The following is a 14319-nucleotide window of genomic DNA, read 5'->3' on the forward strand; positions in this document are numbered from 1 at the left end:
CTGCCAGCCCCTGAATCCGGCCACTCTTCTTCCTCTACCCTACTCTCCTCATACTCCCTCGCATGATTGCCTAGAAGCCCTTCACAACTTCCTTCCGTGCCACTCCACAATCTCCGAAGGAGCCCTCTCACACTCCTACCTCATCTGGTTTACTGATGGGTCCTCCTTTAAACATGAGGGCACCCACTACTCAGGATACGCAGTAGTCTCCCTCGGAGATGTCATAGAGGCATGAGCCCTACCCCCGGTACAACCAATCAGCAGGCCGAACTCATTGCAGCCACCAGAGCTTGCACTCTGGCCTGGGACACATCTCTCACATTGTACACTGACTCCAAGTACGTATTCCACATTCTCTTGTCCCATGCGGCAGTATGGAAAGAATGAGGCCTCCTCACCACAAAAGGGAATTCCATAACTAATTCAGCCTTAATTACTGAACTTCTAGAGGCTTTACAACTCCCACACCGACTAGGCATAGTCCACTGCAAATCACATCAAAAGGATGACTCCCCCATTACAAGAGGTAACAACAAAGCCGACAGAGTAGCCCGGTCAGTTGCCCTATCAGAAGACACACCAGACAACAATCCATCTGCCCTTGCAGTTTTAGCCTTATCACAAGACACCCTCTGCTCCCAGGACAAAGAGTCTCTCTTCCGCCTCTTACATGATCTGTTCCATCCCAGCTCCCAATCCTTGATCCATTTTTTACAATCTTTTTTTCCTCTCTCTCCTGAAGACAAAACCCTACTTAAGCAAATCACCTGCAAGTGCACCATCTGCCAACGCACTAACCCTAATACCCCCCTCAAGGCCCGACCCTTCCCGGCTCATCAAGCAAGGGGTAATGTCCCCATTGCAGACTGGCAAATAGACTTCACTAACATGCCCCCTGTACAGCATACCAGATACCTACTCGTGTTAGTAGACACATTTTCAGGATGGGTCGAAGCTTTCCCCACCACTAACAAACGAGCGTCCGCAGTTGCCTCTATCCTCCTCACCCAGATCTTTCCTAGGTTCGGGATGCCCACTTCCCTCCAATCAGATAACAGCCCTGAGTTCACTGCCCAAATTATCCAGAACCTCTCCAAGTCACTCTCGCTCCCCTGGCATTTACATTGTCCTTATCGACCACAAGCTTCGGGAAAAGTAGAAAGAGCCAATAGGACTCTAAAAGACATCCTGACCAAACTATCTCTAGAACTACACCTTGACTGGGTTTGCTTACTTCCCTTAGCTCTACTCCGCATTTGAGCCCTCCCAAAGAAACCTTCCTTCTTGTCGCCCTTTGAGATCATGTACGGCCACCCGATTCTACCCCCGGGGCTCCCTTCCCACAAAGGACCAATTCCTCCCAATATGGCCCTTCCACTACTCTCTCTCCTCTGCACTGAATTGTGGAAATATCAGGACTGGCTCCTTCCTGATCCATCTGCCTCCCAAAATCCTCCTGTCTTACAGCCCGGCCAACTAGTGTTTTATAAGCCACCAGAGGATCGGCCCTCTCTCACCCTGAAATGGGAAGGTCCACACCCAGTTATTCTCTGCACCCCCTCGGCCGCCAAGCTCTCACTGCCTGATAACTCTGTCACCCCTTGGATTCATATCTCCAGGTTGAAACCAAATACCCAAGACCCACCTTCTCTGGACACCCAAGACCCATCAGTCACAATCCAGAGTCCTTCAGATACAGCCCAGGACGCTGTCTACTCTACCACGCCTCATCCCTCTGATCCCTTGAAGCTCCGCATCTCCGGTGCATCCCCTTTGCCATCCATACCCAAATCATGACTTTTTCCTCCTTTACTGCTCTCTCGCTTTTTTTCCTCATTCCTATTGTCTTCCCCGCCACCCCAGCCTCCTTTGTATGGTGATTCAAAGTCAGGCAGACTTACACACAGCATCAAACAAAAGTTACTGCCCTCATTGCCACATCAGACTGCCCTCTGAAAGGCTGCTCTGAGCCTTTGTACCTCCACTTTCCTCCCTCCACTGAAGTGTTCACTTACAGCTACCTTTATTCTCCCTACTGCTTCCTCTATGACCAAAGACAAGCCTATTGCAAGCTATGGCAAGACACCTACGGGGGATGTCCCTACTGGTCTTGCACCATTCACTACTCCTTATCAATCCCAGGTCCCTGGGACTCTCGATGGGCTGCCGGAGTCACAGCCTCAGTTTACTATGGGGGGTCCTCGACCCCCAACGGTACCCTTCATATCTCTCAAGAGTATGTTCCCTCTCACTCCCAGATCTCTCAAGTTACATCAGATAGCAGACATTCTGAAAAAGTCATTATCCAAACTCTTGATGGTGCCTCTTCACCTTCTTATTCCTCCTACTCTTGGTTACAGCTCATTCAAGACACCACCATCTTTCTCAACCACACCCTCAACACTGCCCATTGTTTCTTGTGCGCATCACTACAGCGCCCACTGCTGGCGGCCGTGCCCCTTAATATTTCCAACTACTCTTTCCATGCAGAAGGACAACCCCTCAGCCCCCTGGCAGACATACCCCTATGGGAACCAGAATACGCAGATAATCTCACCATCCACCACTGTGTAGGCCCAACTCCACCCCCCTCCAGCGCACTTCACTGCCTCTCTATCTACACCCCTACCTCCGGCTCTAAGACTTTTACACAACCGGGACACTTCTTTTGGTGTAATGGCAGTCTTTTCAACTCACTGCCTCTCAACTCCGATACACCCTGCATTCTCGTCACCCCAATCCCACAGCTTACACTTTACAGCATGGCAGAATTCCTTGAGCTCCAACCTCCCTTGCCCTCGCACACAAAAAGGGCTGCTTTCCTTCCCATCATGGTCGGTATCTCTTTGATCACCTCAGCCATTGGGGCAGGGTTTTCGGGAGGAGCCTTGGGTCACTCTCTATGGGCAGTTAGAGATCTCGACGCCAAACTTGAGGGAGGCCTGACATCCACTGCCGATTCCCTAGCCTCTCTCCAAAGACAGGTCACTTCGCTAGCTAAAGTCACCCTTCAAAACCGGCGGGTCCTAGATCTGCTTACAGCCGAGAAGGGCGGCACCTGCGTCTTCCTCCGGGAAGAGTGCTGCTATTATATCAACGAATCCGGCATTGTAGAAACTGACATCACCAAACTCACCGACCTTGCCTCCAGTCTCCACTCTGCTTCCAATTTCAACCCATTCTCTTCAATACTAACAAACCCCCTCCTTACCTGGGTCTGGCCCATTGCAGGCCCCATAATAGTCATTCTTCTCGTCTGTCTCTTCTTACCCTGTATAATAAAGTTAATCAAATCCCAAGTCGGAAAAATCTCTAATCAAGCTTTCAACCAGCTTTTACTCAGGAACTACCAGCTTCTGGCCACAGAAGATCCCTCACCCTCACGTGACCTCCTCACCACACGCTGAGATGGACCCCTCTCTCCACTGGAAACTGTTCCTGGAAACAATGGCCGCAGACACCTGGATCCTGACACCCATATCCTCTTGGCACCATTGGAATCAACAGGTCCTCGACCTATGGTTACAGCGAACCTTCATTGATTTCCAACCTGAAGAGGTCCATATCTACTCATCCTTACTGTGGGGAATCCTAACAACCCTTTCCTCCCAATCCTCAAGCCTTCACTCCCTTCTCCGCCCCTGTTCAGCAAGAAGCAGTCAGAGAGAAAGCAACATCCACAACCCCATAGAGGAGAAAGGGGGGAATGAAGGGTCCCCACCAGTAAGATGGCAAACTTCCGGCTTCTCTTCGGGGGTCCTCGGTTCCCGCCGGCGCCACCTGAAGCCCAATCACCTCTCGCCCCCCTCCCAATCCCAGCACCTAGCCAACAGCCACCAGCCCCATAGAAGTAACACCACAATCACCCTATGCCCCTTCCTATATAACCCAGCACCTTTCCCTAATAAAGCGGAATTCTCCGGTGAATTGCTGCTGTGTGTCGCTCCTTTCCTTTCACTAGGTGTCCAACTCAAGAAGTTAACCCTGTGTATATAGATATCTGATTAAGTAGAGACAGTCAGTATAGTAAATGGTTTTTTCAATGAATGGCACTCGGACAACTGGTAGTCCATTTGGGGCAATAAGTAAAAATAGACCCCTGTCTTATACCATTCACAAGGTGAATGCACGTGGATTTAGGACTTAAATGTGGAAACCAGAATTTCCAAACTTTAAGGAAAAAAATAAAGGAAAATATCTTTATAACCACAAGAAAGGGAATGCTTTAAACAAGACACAAAAAGCATAAACCAGAAAGGAAAACATGGATCTTTGTTTGACTAAAATAAATTGTAAATTGCTGTTCAGCAAAGGACAGTATAAACAAAGTAAAATGATAAATCAAAAACGGGGAGAAGAGATTTGCAGTATACACAGTGAACTTAGAATCGCTATCCAAAATATGAAAGTATAATAAGAAAAAGGCAAACAATAGAATATATGCAAAATATCTGAGTAAGTGATTCACAGAAGAATCACAAATGATGAATGAACATGTGAACTGGGGATGTGCACATGGCAACCACGAAGAGGTACTAGTTCTCTATTTTTCATCTATCAGAATGAAAAACATTTTATATATAGTATGGCAATATCAAAAAAGTGGCAAGGATATGGAGCAATGGAATTCTCAAACACTGCATAAGAATAAAGATTAATACAATCACTTTGGAAAACAATTTGGCAATGATTATTAAAGATAATAGGCACAGCCTAAGACCCACAAGCTCCTTGAAGGATGCCTCCTGTCAAGAAATTCTGGAACATGTAAATAGGGAGATATATATGAGAATATTCAGAGGAGCAGAGTTTGTGAGATGTAGAAACTGACAACTATTTCAATGTTTATAAACAAGAGAATGGATAAATTGTGTCATAGTAACAAAACAGAATTTGTACAGAGCTGTTGATTAATGAATTGGAGATGCATGTATCAGTATGGATAAATCTCAAAAGCAATGTTGAACAGAAGGTAAAAGGGGTAAATGCATGCTTTCAGAATGATGCTATTTATGCAAAATGGATTCTGCTAGCACCTGGCCCAGATCTGGGCACGTAACTGATGTCCATGTTGAGAAGTGTTCAAACAACCTGACAGGTACTGCTGTTACTACCATAATTGTGGACAGGAGCCCAGAGTATTTCACATTTTACAGACTGGGAAACTGGAAGCCAGGGGAAAGGAGCTTTTTATAAAGTCTCCCAGTGCCATGTGAAAAGGAAAACATACCCCTAGGAAGCCCCCTCTCTGCCCTGTGCATGCACTTCGCACCTGACAAGTGTCTACGCCCCATTGTGAGTTGGCACACAGCATGTTGTTCCCAATGAAACTCTTCTGGCCCTTCAAGAAAAGGGACTGGTACTGATGATTGCAGATACCATTATTTACAATCTTCACAGCCACCTCCTAATGACTTTTGGGGGGCTTTGGGGTCACTGAAGAGAGAGAGAGAGAGAGAGCCTGCTTCATCATCCCTTCAACCCTAGCTCTCTCCATTTTGGAGCTGTCCAGATTCACCAAATGGCAGGGCCATTTCTTGGGAAGGTTTATAAAGGCCCCAGCTCACAGCTTGACTTTTGCAAAAGCCCAAGCTCATTAGAAAGACAAAGTTCTCCCCAGGGGCTCAGAGTAACTTCAAGGCACTGCATGAGGACCAGGAGAAATTACTCCAAACATTCGGGTTCCATGAGGGTGAGGGGCTGAGCACTGTTCCACAGCTACCTGACAAGGTGGTATGACCCTAGATCCAGAATCGCCACCCTCTGGAAGGCAGGTCCCCACAAAGGCTCCTAGATTCTAAGACACCAGGGTGGGAACAACTGGGGCCAGACCTCCAGGAATTACTGGTGCCTCAAGGTAACAAATGTTTATGACTGCTGCCCAATGTCTCAGTTCCTCTTGAGACCATGGCCCTTGTGCCACCTACAGACAGGGAACCCCATTAATAGCCAATATTCATTTCCTGCCATGCTGCAAGGTGAGGGCTTGGCATTGGATTTAACTTTACTTTAGGAGATGAGGTTCATGCAGGCCATATGTGTCTTTTACCTAAAGCACTGTCACTTCTTCCTGTGCCCAGAAGTCAGAACTGTACAGCACGTGTAGCTGCCCAGGAAATGTTCACAGGAGTGAATGGATGAAGCAAGACATGAATTAAGGAGGACATGGTGAAGCTGTGTTTTGAAGAGACAGGTGTCTTGGGACCTCTGCCTGCCTTGACTCACCTTGACAATCTGTGTGTCCCCACCCCATCACCCAGCAGGTGGTTCTGATCGATGGCTTGAATCTGGCGTTGGGTAGGCAGACAGGCTGGATGAGGGGGAACGAGGGGATGAGTTCCCTGAGCTTGGGGAGGGCAATGTCATGGGAGATGAGGTTGTTGAAATCCTCGTGAATCATGACACAAATGAGCAGGAGATGAGTGCTGTTTTCTGGGAGGCACTGGACTCCCACCCTCACAGTGTACATTTTGGGGTCCTTGAATCTGTAGAGCCATGAGTAAGAAGCAGATCGCCAGCAGTGAGGCCATAAGTCATTGGAGAGACACAGGCTGAGCACAGGGCCACCCAGCCAGGCTCATGCTCCCAGACCCCCAGATTTGCCAGGGCCCCCCCAAGGTCAGAAAGCCAAGGCCCTGGAGCCAGCTGGCCACCCTGACTGACCTCTGTAAGCAGAGTGCAGCTGTGAGGATCCCCTGGCAATGGATGAGGGAGCTGCTGCAGATGTACGTGCCCAGGAGCAGGATGCTCACCTGCCATGGCCTTTGCCTACCTCCACCAGCTTCCCCTTCACTATCTTGCAGGAGATGTTGGTTTGACCACAGGCCCCCCAGAACCAGGGCTCTGAGGAAAAAGGAGAGAGGGGCTTGTGCCAGCTCCGTGCAGACTCTCAGGCAGCAAAGGGAAGCCCCAAGACTCTGTACACAGCAGACTGCTGAGGCAGAGAAAGCCACCTGCCAGCCGTCACAGGCAGCCACTGCCACATGCAAGTGTGGAGAGGGGCTTTTCCACCACCCTGAAAATGGAAAACAGAGGCCCATAGGTAGCAGGTGCCCACATTGCAGAGAGCCCCAAATAAGGGGGACCAGACACCCTTCCAGGGCTCGTTACAGGCCATATCAGCCCAGGCCTCATTCCTACCCCATTGTTTACACAAGCACATGGCTGGAGGCCTGGAAGAGAGAGAATCACCAGAGGGGTGAGCTGACAGTCAAGGCTAAGTGGTGGGGCACAGTGAGCAGGGTTGCTGGTCAGTTGTAGCCAGACAGGAATGGACGTGCTATCGCATTGTACCACTCCAGGGCCTGCCTTCCCCTGCCCCTCGCTCGCCACCCTGCTGCCGCTGTGCTCTCCATGACCCTACAGGGAAGTGAGCAGGGACGCTGGTCAGTTCCCTCCTTCCTCACTGGGCCCAATAGCAGGGGTGGGAGGGGTGCATTGAGCTGGATAGGAGATTGAGGTCCTGAACTGGACCATTGTGGACTGGTTCTTAGTCACTAAATCACTGAGGACAGGAAAGGGAGAGATTCAACAGCAAAGGTTGGAGACCAAGATTAAGGACAAAGTTTTCTTACGTATAGCCACTGTGAGATTTGGGCTGGTCAACAAGCTGTACCATGCAGTGGTGGACCTCCTCATAGAGACAGTGCTGGACATGTGTTTACACCATCAGCAGCCAGCATGGTTCCAGAAAGTCTGTGTCCCTTAGAGGCTCAATGTGCAATGCCAAGCAGAGCTTCAGGAACTTAGCAGCAGTAACCAAGACTTGTCCTTGCTTGGTGGGGTGGGGCATCCGTGGGGTGGTGGAGTGGGTACAACAGTAAACAGACAAGGCCAATCTTTGATGACCCATATATAGTAACAGAAACATCCACTGGGCACTGCCTCTTAGAAATTCCTCAGTGTCACAAACCACTGATGTTGGCCTCATTCTGTGTGTCGCAAGGTTCCTGGTATGGTCAGAGGTAGGTGGCCGGACACCTTGACGCTCCGCTGGTGTCATCCCCAGGGACCCGCAGGCACCTGAGCAAGCCCCCCCACACCCATGGAGATTTTCTTGCCTTGCCCTCTCACTGCTCAGTTCTTGCCCATGTGCCTGTCCAATGGTTCGCTGTCCTGTTTCCCGTCTCCGCCATGAGGGAGCCCCATTTCAGGCCCATCTCATATGCTGCAGCTACTTTGTTGTTTGGGGTTACAGCTTGCCCCAGTTCAGGCTGTTCCAACTTGGGAGGAAAGGGAGGGCTTCCAGGGGCTTGCCCTTTCCCTCTACAAAGCTGAGGCCTCGTGGAGCGAGGGTCCTGCAGAATGGACTAAACTACTTAAAGAGTAACTGTTCTAGGGTCAGCCTCTGTGCGCCACGCTCTCAGTGGGTTCCCCAGTCTTGGGGAGCATCTCCTCAGAACTCACATCCAGGTCAGTGTTGACTCTAACCCCCTCCCCCAAAACCATGCACAGGATTTTCAGCACAAAGAGATGCCAGGAGATGCCAGCCCCAAGTACAGCAGCCAAATCAGAGGAGAGGAGCCACGATGGATTCTTTGGGGGCATGATGTGTTGCACACCAACCCTGGCATAGGCACAGCATCACCATCCATACACAGAGGGAGACATGCAGAGGCTCAAGCAGATCCCACTGCAGACCACCTTTACCCTTCTTGGAGTCACAGAGTCAGAGGACTCAGGCTGACAGGCCACACTTTGATGTCACTGCCTGCACTCACAAGTGGTGACAGAATGACATGTCCTGGCTCATGACCTCTGTTCCTGTGAGGTCCAGCTCCTCCCCACCATCGCCATAGGCACTGCAGCCAGCTGTGTGGAGCAGCAGGAATCCTCACAACACAACATAGATGCCTGGGGCAGCTCAGAGTAGGACACCCCACTCACTCACTCAATAGGACTCTCCGGGAAGAAGACAAAACACCATGTTTTCTACCAAAAGGCATAATGTGCAGCTTGGCAGGTGACCTGAGCCAGGGCTGCCACCACAAGATTACATGTGGTCAATTAGGGTTGGAGCTGGGAGACTGTCACATGGGCTCCCAAACCTTATACCCCCAAATAGTCTACTGAAACCTGGTATTGAATCCTGATTCCGTAAGCCCCGTTTAGGTTCTCTGGGCCTTGGTTTCCTATATGGTCTTAAAGTCTCACAGGGTGTTGAACAGGGCCTCGTGCAGGGTGAGCGGCCTCTCACATGTCACACTGTCACACAAGTTCTCCAAGATGGCACCTCCCAAGCAAGCTCATTTGTTCCACGGATGTTAGTTTGTTCCCCAAGTGTTAGTAAGGTTCTTCTCTCGTGTTCCTGGTCACCCTGCGCACTGGAATTCCTGGACAAGTCCGGGTGCCCAGGCTTGGCACACAGTGCACTCTGGTGAGGATGTGGCCAGCACGATATGGACAAATGGAGGCCCTGCATGCATGAGGATAGCTGGCATAGGCGCCCAGGCACCCAGACCCCTCCTGCCTTTCTCTCATGCCCCCGATCCCCTACCTTCAATATAGAGGTGACTCTCAAGCCTGGCAGATGCAAAGGGAGATGCAAGGCCCTGAAGATCCCTCAGCCCACATGCCATGGCAAGCAGCTGCCCAGGCCTCACTTGGCCTCATAATGGGCACCTCCACTGTGTGAGAAGTCTAGAACCCACAGTCTGCTCATTCAGGGTAGAGCAGCAGGGTGCTGAGTGACAGTGCGGCATGGCAAGGCTTCCAGGCACCTCCCTGGAATGGTGTCCCCCGTGCCTAGCCCCAAGACTGTGAGACCACCTAGTGTCTAGCCTGTGACAGTGACTCCTGGGCCCAGCATTGGCCTTGGTGGTGCCCTGGTATGTCCCGCCCTGAACCTGTGACAGCACCAGGTACCTGGCTTGTGGCCCCCAGAGGCCAGCCCCATCTCCTCAATGAAGCCTTTCCGACAGCTCCCTGGGAGTCTGAGTCCTGAGACACTGACCAGTGGGAGGCTACTTCCGGCTGTGTGTGATGGAGTGGAAAATGGACTTTTCCCTTTTCCCACAGGCTCTGCATTTTCAAGAGAACAGCTTCTGGGTAGAGGCCAGTGGTTTTGGCCTGGGAAGGTGCCTTCCTGGGAGGTAGCAGCTTGCAGGCCTGGGTCTTCATGAATCAGCAGAAGAGATGACATTTTAGGACCCCTCCACATCACTCCACTGAGGTCCCTTCCCCAAGGATGCCATGCTCCACCCTGTCACCAGTGCTGTCGAGGATATGGGGTCATGAGGTGCTGACACACTGCTGGGGTAGATGGACTGGGGCCACCGCTGTGGAAAACTTCAAAATCATTTAGTAAATCAGGAAAGGTGCCTGCCCCACAGACTGCAGCTCCTCCGGCTGTGTGTCCTAGAAACAGCCATGCCCATATGCAAGCACTACGGCTCACAGCGGCACTGGTGGACAGAGACCCAGCTGGAAGCCACCCGACTGCCATCAATGGCAGGAGGGATGCACAAAACACTCAACAGCAATGACAATGGACCGTGACACATAACGACATGGTACTCCCTTAAATATAGTATTTAGTGAAGGAGTCAGACTCAAAAAGGTACTGGATGAAATGCAAAAATAGGCAAAATAAACTATTTTTAGGGATACATGGTAGAAACCAAAGAAGTGATTGTCTCTGCAATCACATTTCCTCTAGGGGAAAAGAGGGAAAGCGAGAGAAAAGAAAATCTAGAGAAGAAAAACCCTATCTACTCTTCTGCCTTTGTGGAAAACAACGCTTTGGGGGAAACAATCAATCCAGTAAGACAAAACAAGATAACTGAATAAAGACCAAACATATCCCTTATCACCACCGATGTGAACACACAAAAAACTCTACTTTTGAAAGTCAAAGATTCTTATACTGGGTAGAAAAAAATATCCACCCACATGCTATTTTAGACACCACATGCTATGCTAAAACCAAGCGACACGAAGCAGTTGAAAGTAAAACGATGGACAAAAATATATTAAGTATATGCAAACAAAAATAGAAATGGCAATGTCAATCTGTATGGAACACAGAATCATGCTACGTAACACAGTGTTCAGTTCATCAATAACGTATCAAACATATGTAACAAAATCAATTAGCAATCCATGAAAAACTGAAAAACCTCACCTTTAGAGGGAGTTTTTCTTCTCCACCTCTGTCTTTGAGGGATGGAATCTCTACAAAAATTAACTGCATGGTAGACTACTGGGAAAACCACAATGTCCTCCTTAAAAGCTGAACTACTTTGGGCCACATTTTTTACCATGATCCAATAAAACAAGCATTTAATAATGAAAGAATAAGTGAAATAAACCAAATGATTTGAAATTACTGAAAATAAACCCTAGGGCAGAGTTGGGCTCATTTTGAGGAAATAAAAATATTCTATAAACTAATTAGAAAACACTAATAATTAGAGCAATGAATTTAAAAAGTTTTTTGGGTGTGTTCAAGGCAAATTCATAACCCTACAGGTATTTATTGAATAACAAAGAATGAAAAGAAATGAATTAAATGCTAAAAGCAAGAAACTATCAATGGCACAAAATAAAGGAAAATCTGTAAGAAACATGTACAAAATATAAAATTATACCCTAATCAATTTGAAAAGCAGAATTAGGAATGAAGTCTATAATCTGAATTTTTAAAAAGACAAATAATAAATAGGACAAAAGGTGTACGAACCTTGCACTCCTAATGACACAGCTTTGAAACAAAGCAAGAAATGTTGGAACTACAAGAAGAAATAGACAGTCTTAGTTCTTGTGGTAAACCTCTCAGAAATCAATGGCTTAGATAGACATAAAATATTTGAAGTGTTGAGAGGATTCAAGTAACACAAGCCAGATGCAGTCAGTTATACCTAGAACTTTGTTTCAAAACACACCCACTTTCATTTCAAACATATATGAAACATTTACTAGAAACTGACCAAATGCTGAGCATAAATAAAACCTCAATAAATTCTAAAATGCAGAAATAATTAAATCTATATTGTGACATAATTTTTAATAGAGAAAAGGGAGAAGGCCCTCCACCCCTCCTAAACTACCCATCAGGAAATTAAATAACATCCTTCTGTATAATTCTTGGATTAAATAAGAAATATAGTATAAAATTAAAGTAATACAGAAATGATTGGCAGTGAGGTCAGTACATAGCAAATCCTAAGAGACTCAAAGTAAATTTTATGGAATTTAGTGAAAATATTAGAAACCAAACAAGTCTATAATGAACTATAGTATACTACTCAAGAAGTTAGAAAAAGAACAATAAAATAAATCCCCTGAAAGTAGAAGGTGGGAGTTATTAAAGCTAAAAGAGCTTTCATGAAATAAAATGAGCAAGAAGAAGCAGATTTGATCACTAAAACCAAAAATTAGTTACCATTTAGAAGGTCCTAAGTAAGAGAAACTTGCACTCAAACAGGCTTAAGATTTCTGTCTCCTCTCCTCACTAGTGGTGGCTTCTCCCTGAGTTGGCCTCTTGGTTGAAAAATGGTTGCCAACAGCTCACATCCTCCTACTTCCTCACCCACATTCAGAGGCAGAGCGCATGTCTCTCCTCGAACTATGCCTCAGGCTGACTGGGAGAACCCAACAGGGGTCAGGGAGCCAGGGCCCTGGACTACGCTACTTCATCAAGCCAATGAGCCACCCCACCCAGGAGCTGGGAGTGTGACAGCTTTCCTCTGAAGATCATGAGCAGCATGGCAGAGGGTGCAGGCTGCTGACCAGGACCTGGGTTAATATCAGGGAAGGATGGGTACCATAAAACTAACCAATAAAAGCACACCGGATAGCTTTTTTTAAACACCTATAAAATAGACAAAAAACTGGCAATTCTAATCTTTATTGGAAAAGGGAAAGAGTACACATATACATACTATTAGAAATGGCAAAAGGTCAATAGGTTCAATTTTTATACACCAATTTGACATTCAAAAATCTAAGCTAAACTGACTCATTTTCTCTGCTAAAATTAGTGCAAAAAAAGAGGTGAGAAACCCAAGTAGGCCAATAACCATAAAGGATATTTTTTAAATAGTCAAAAGATTTTTTCCCTAAAAAAGGTATCAGGCCGAGCAAGTTAAAACTTGCACATGATCTCCAAAACCCAAGAACAGATAATACCGGTGTTGTGTAAACTGCTCTAGGGCATAGGAAAATACTAGAAAGCTTCTCAACATATTTTAAGAGGCTACCATGGAAAGGACATCAAACCTGAACAAGGGGTGGAGCAAAAAGGAAAATGGTACACCAATACACCATTAGGTCAAGATTCTAAACAAAATGCCAGGAAATTGAATCCACAATGTATTAAAGGATTTACCTAAGAAATCCTTTGAGATCTAGTAATGTATTTCACTGTGTGAACAATTTAAACAAGAAACACCATACAAAATGGACAACTTTCTAGAAAAATACAACCTTCCAAGGCTGACCAAGGAAGAAACAGAAAATATGAACAGACCAATTATCAGCAACAAAATTGAACTGGTAATAAAAAAACTACCTAAGAACAAAACTCCCGGACCAGATGGATTCACCGCTGAATTTTATCAGACATACAGAGAAGACATAATACCCATTCTACTTAGTTTTCCAAAAAATAGAAAAGTAGGGAATACTTCCAAACTCATTCTATGAGGCCAGCATCACTCTAATACAAAAACCAGGCAAAGACACCACAAAAAAAGAAAATTACAGACCAATATCCCTGAAGAACATAGATACAAAAATACTCAACAAAATATTAGCAAACAGAATTCAAAAATACATCAACAGGATCATACACCATGATCAAGTGGGATTCATCTCAGGGATGTAAGGATGGTACAACATTTGAAAATCCATCAACATCATCCAGCACATCAACAAAAAGAAGGACAAAAACCACATGATTATCTCCAAAGATGCTGAAAGAGCATTCGACAAAATTCAACATCCATTCATGATAAAAACTCTCAACAGAATGGGTATAGAGGGCAAGTACCTCAACATAATAAAAGCCATATATGACAAACCCACAGCCAACATCATACTTAACAGCAAGAAGCTGAAAGCTTTTCCTTTAAGACTGGCAACAAGACAAGGATGCCTGCTCTTCCCACTTTTATTCAACATAGTTCTGGAGGTTCTAGCCATGGCAATCAGACAACACAAAGAAATAAAAGGCATCCAGATTGGCAGGAAAGAAGTTAAACTGTCACTGTTTGCAGGTGACATGATATTGTACATAAAAAACCCTAAAGAATCCACTCCAAAACTACTAGATCTAATATCTGAATTCAGCAAAGTTGCAGGATACAAAATTAATACACA

At 46.7% G+C, this 14319-nt stretch overlaps 1 protein-coding gene across 1 annotated transcript in view; it reads right to left on the minus strand.

Moving 5' to 3' along the window:
- The window catches only part of PRSS46P (serine protease 46), a 77544-nt gene extending 67966 nt beyond the window's left edge, over window positions 1-9578 (minus strand). Inside the window, 5 exon segments of the mRNA XM_036991821.2 lie at window positions 5273-5436; window positions 6226-6485; window positions 6664-6763; window positions 6766-6843; window positions 9497-9578. Of these exon segments, the coding sequence (XP_036847716.2) occupies window positions 5273-5436; window positions 6226-6485; window positions 6664-6763; window positions 6766-6843; window positions 9497-9578 (684 nt within the window).
- Between the last annotated feature and the right edge of the window lie 4741 nt (window positions 9579-14319).

Source organism: Manis javanica, chromosome 3 (assembly GCF_040802235.1).
Source record: "Manis javanica isolate MJ-LG chromosome 3, MJ_LKY, whole genome shotgun sequence".
NCBI lineage: Eukaryota > Metazoa > Chordata > Mammalia > Pholidota > Manidae > Manis > Manis javanica.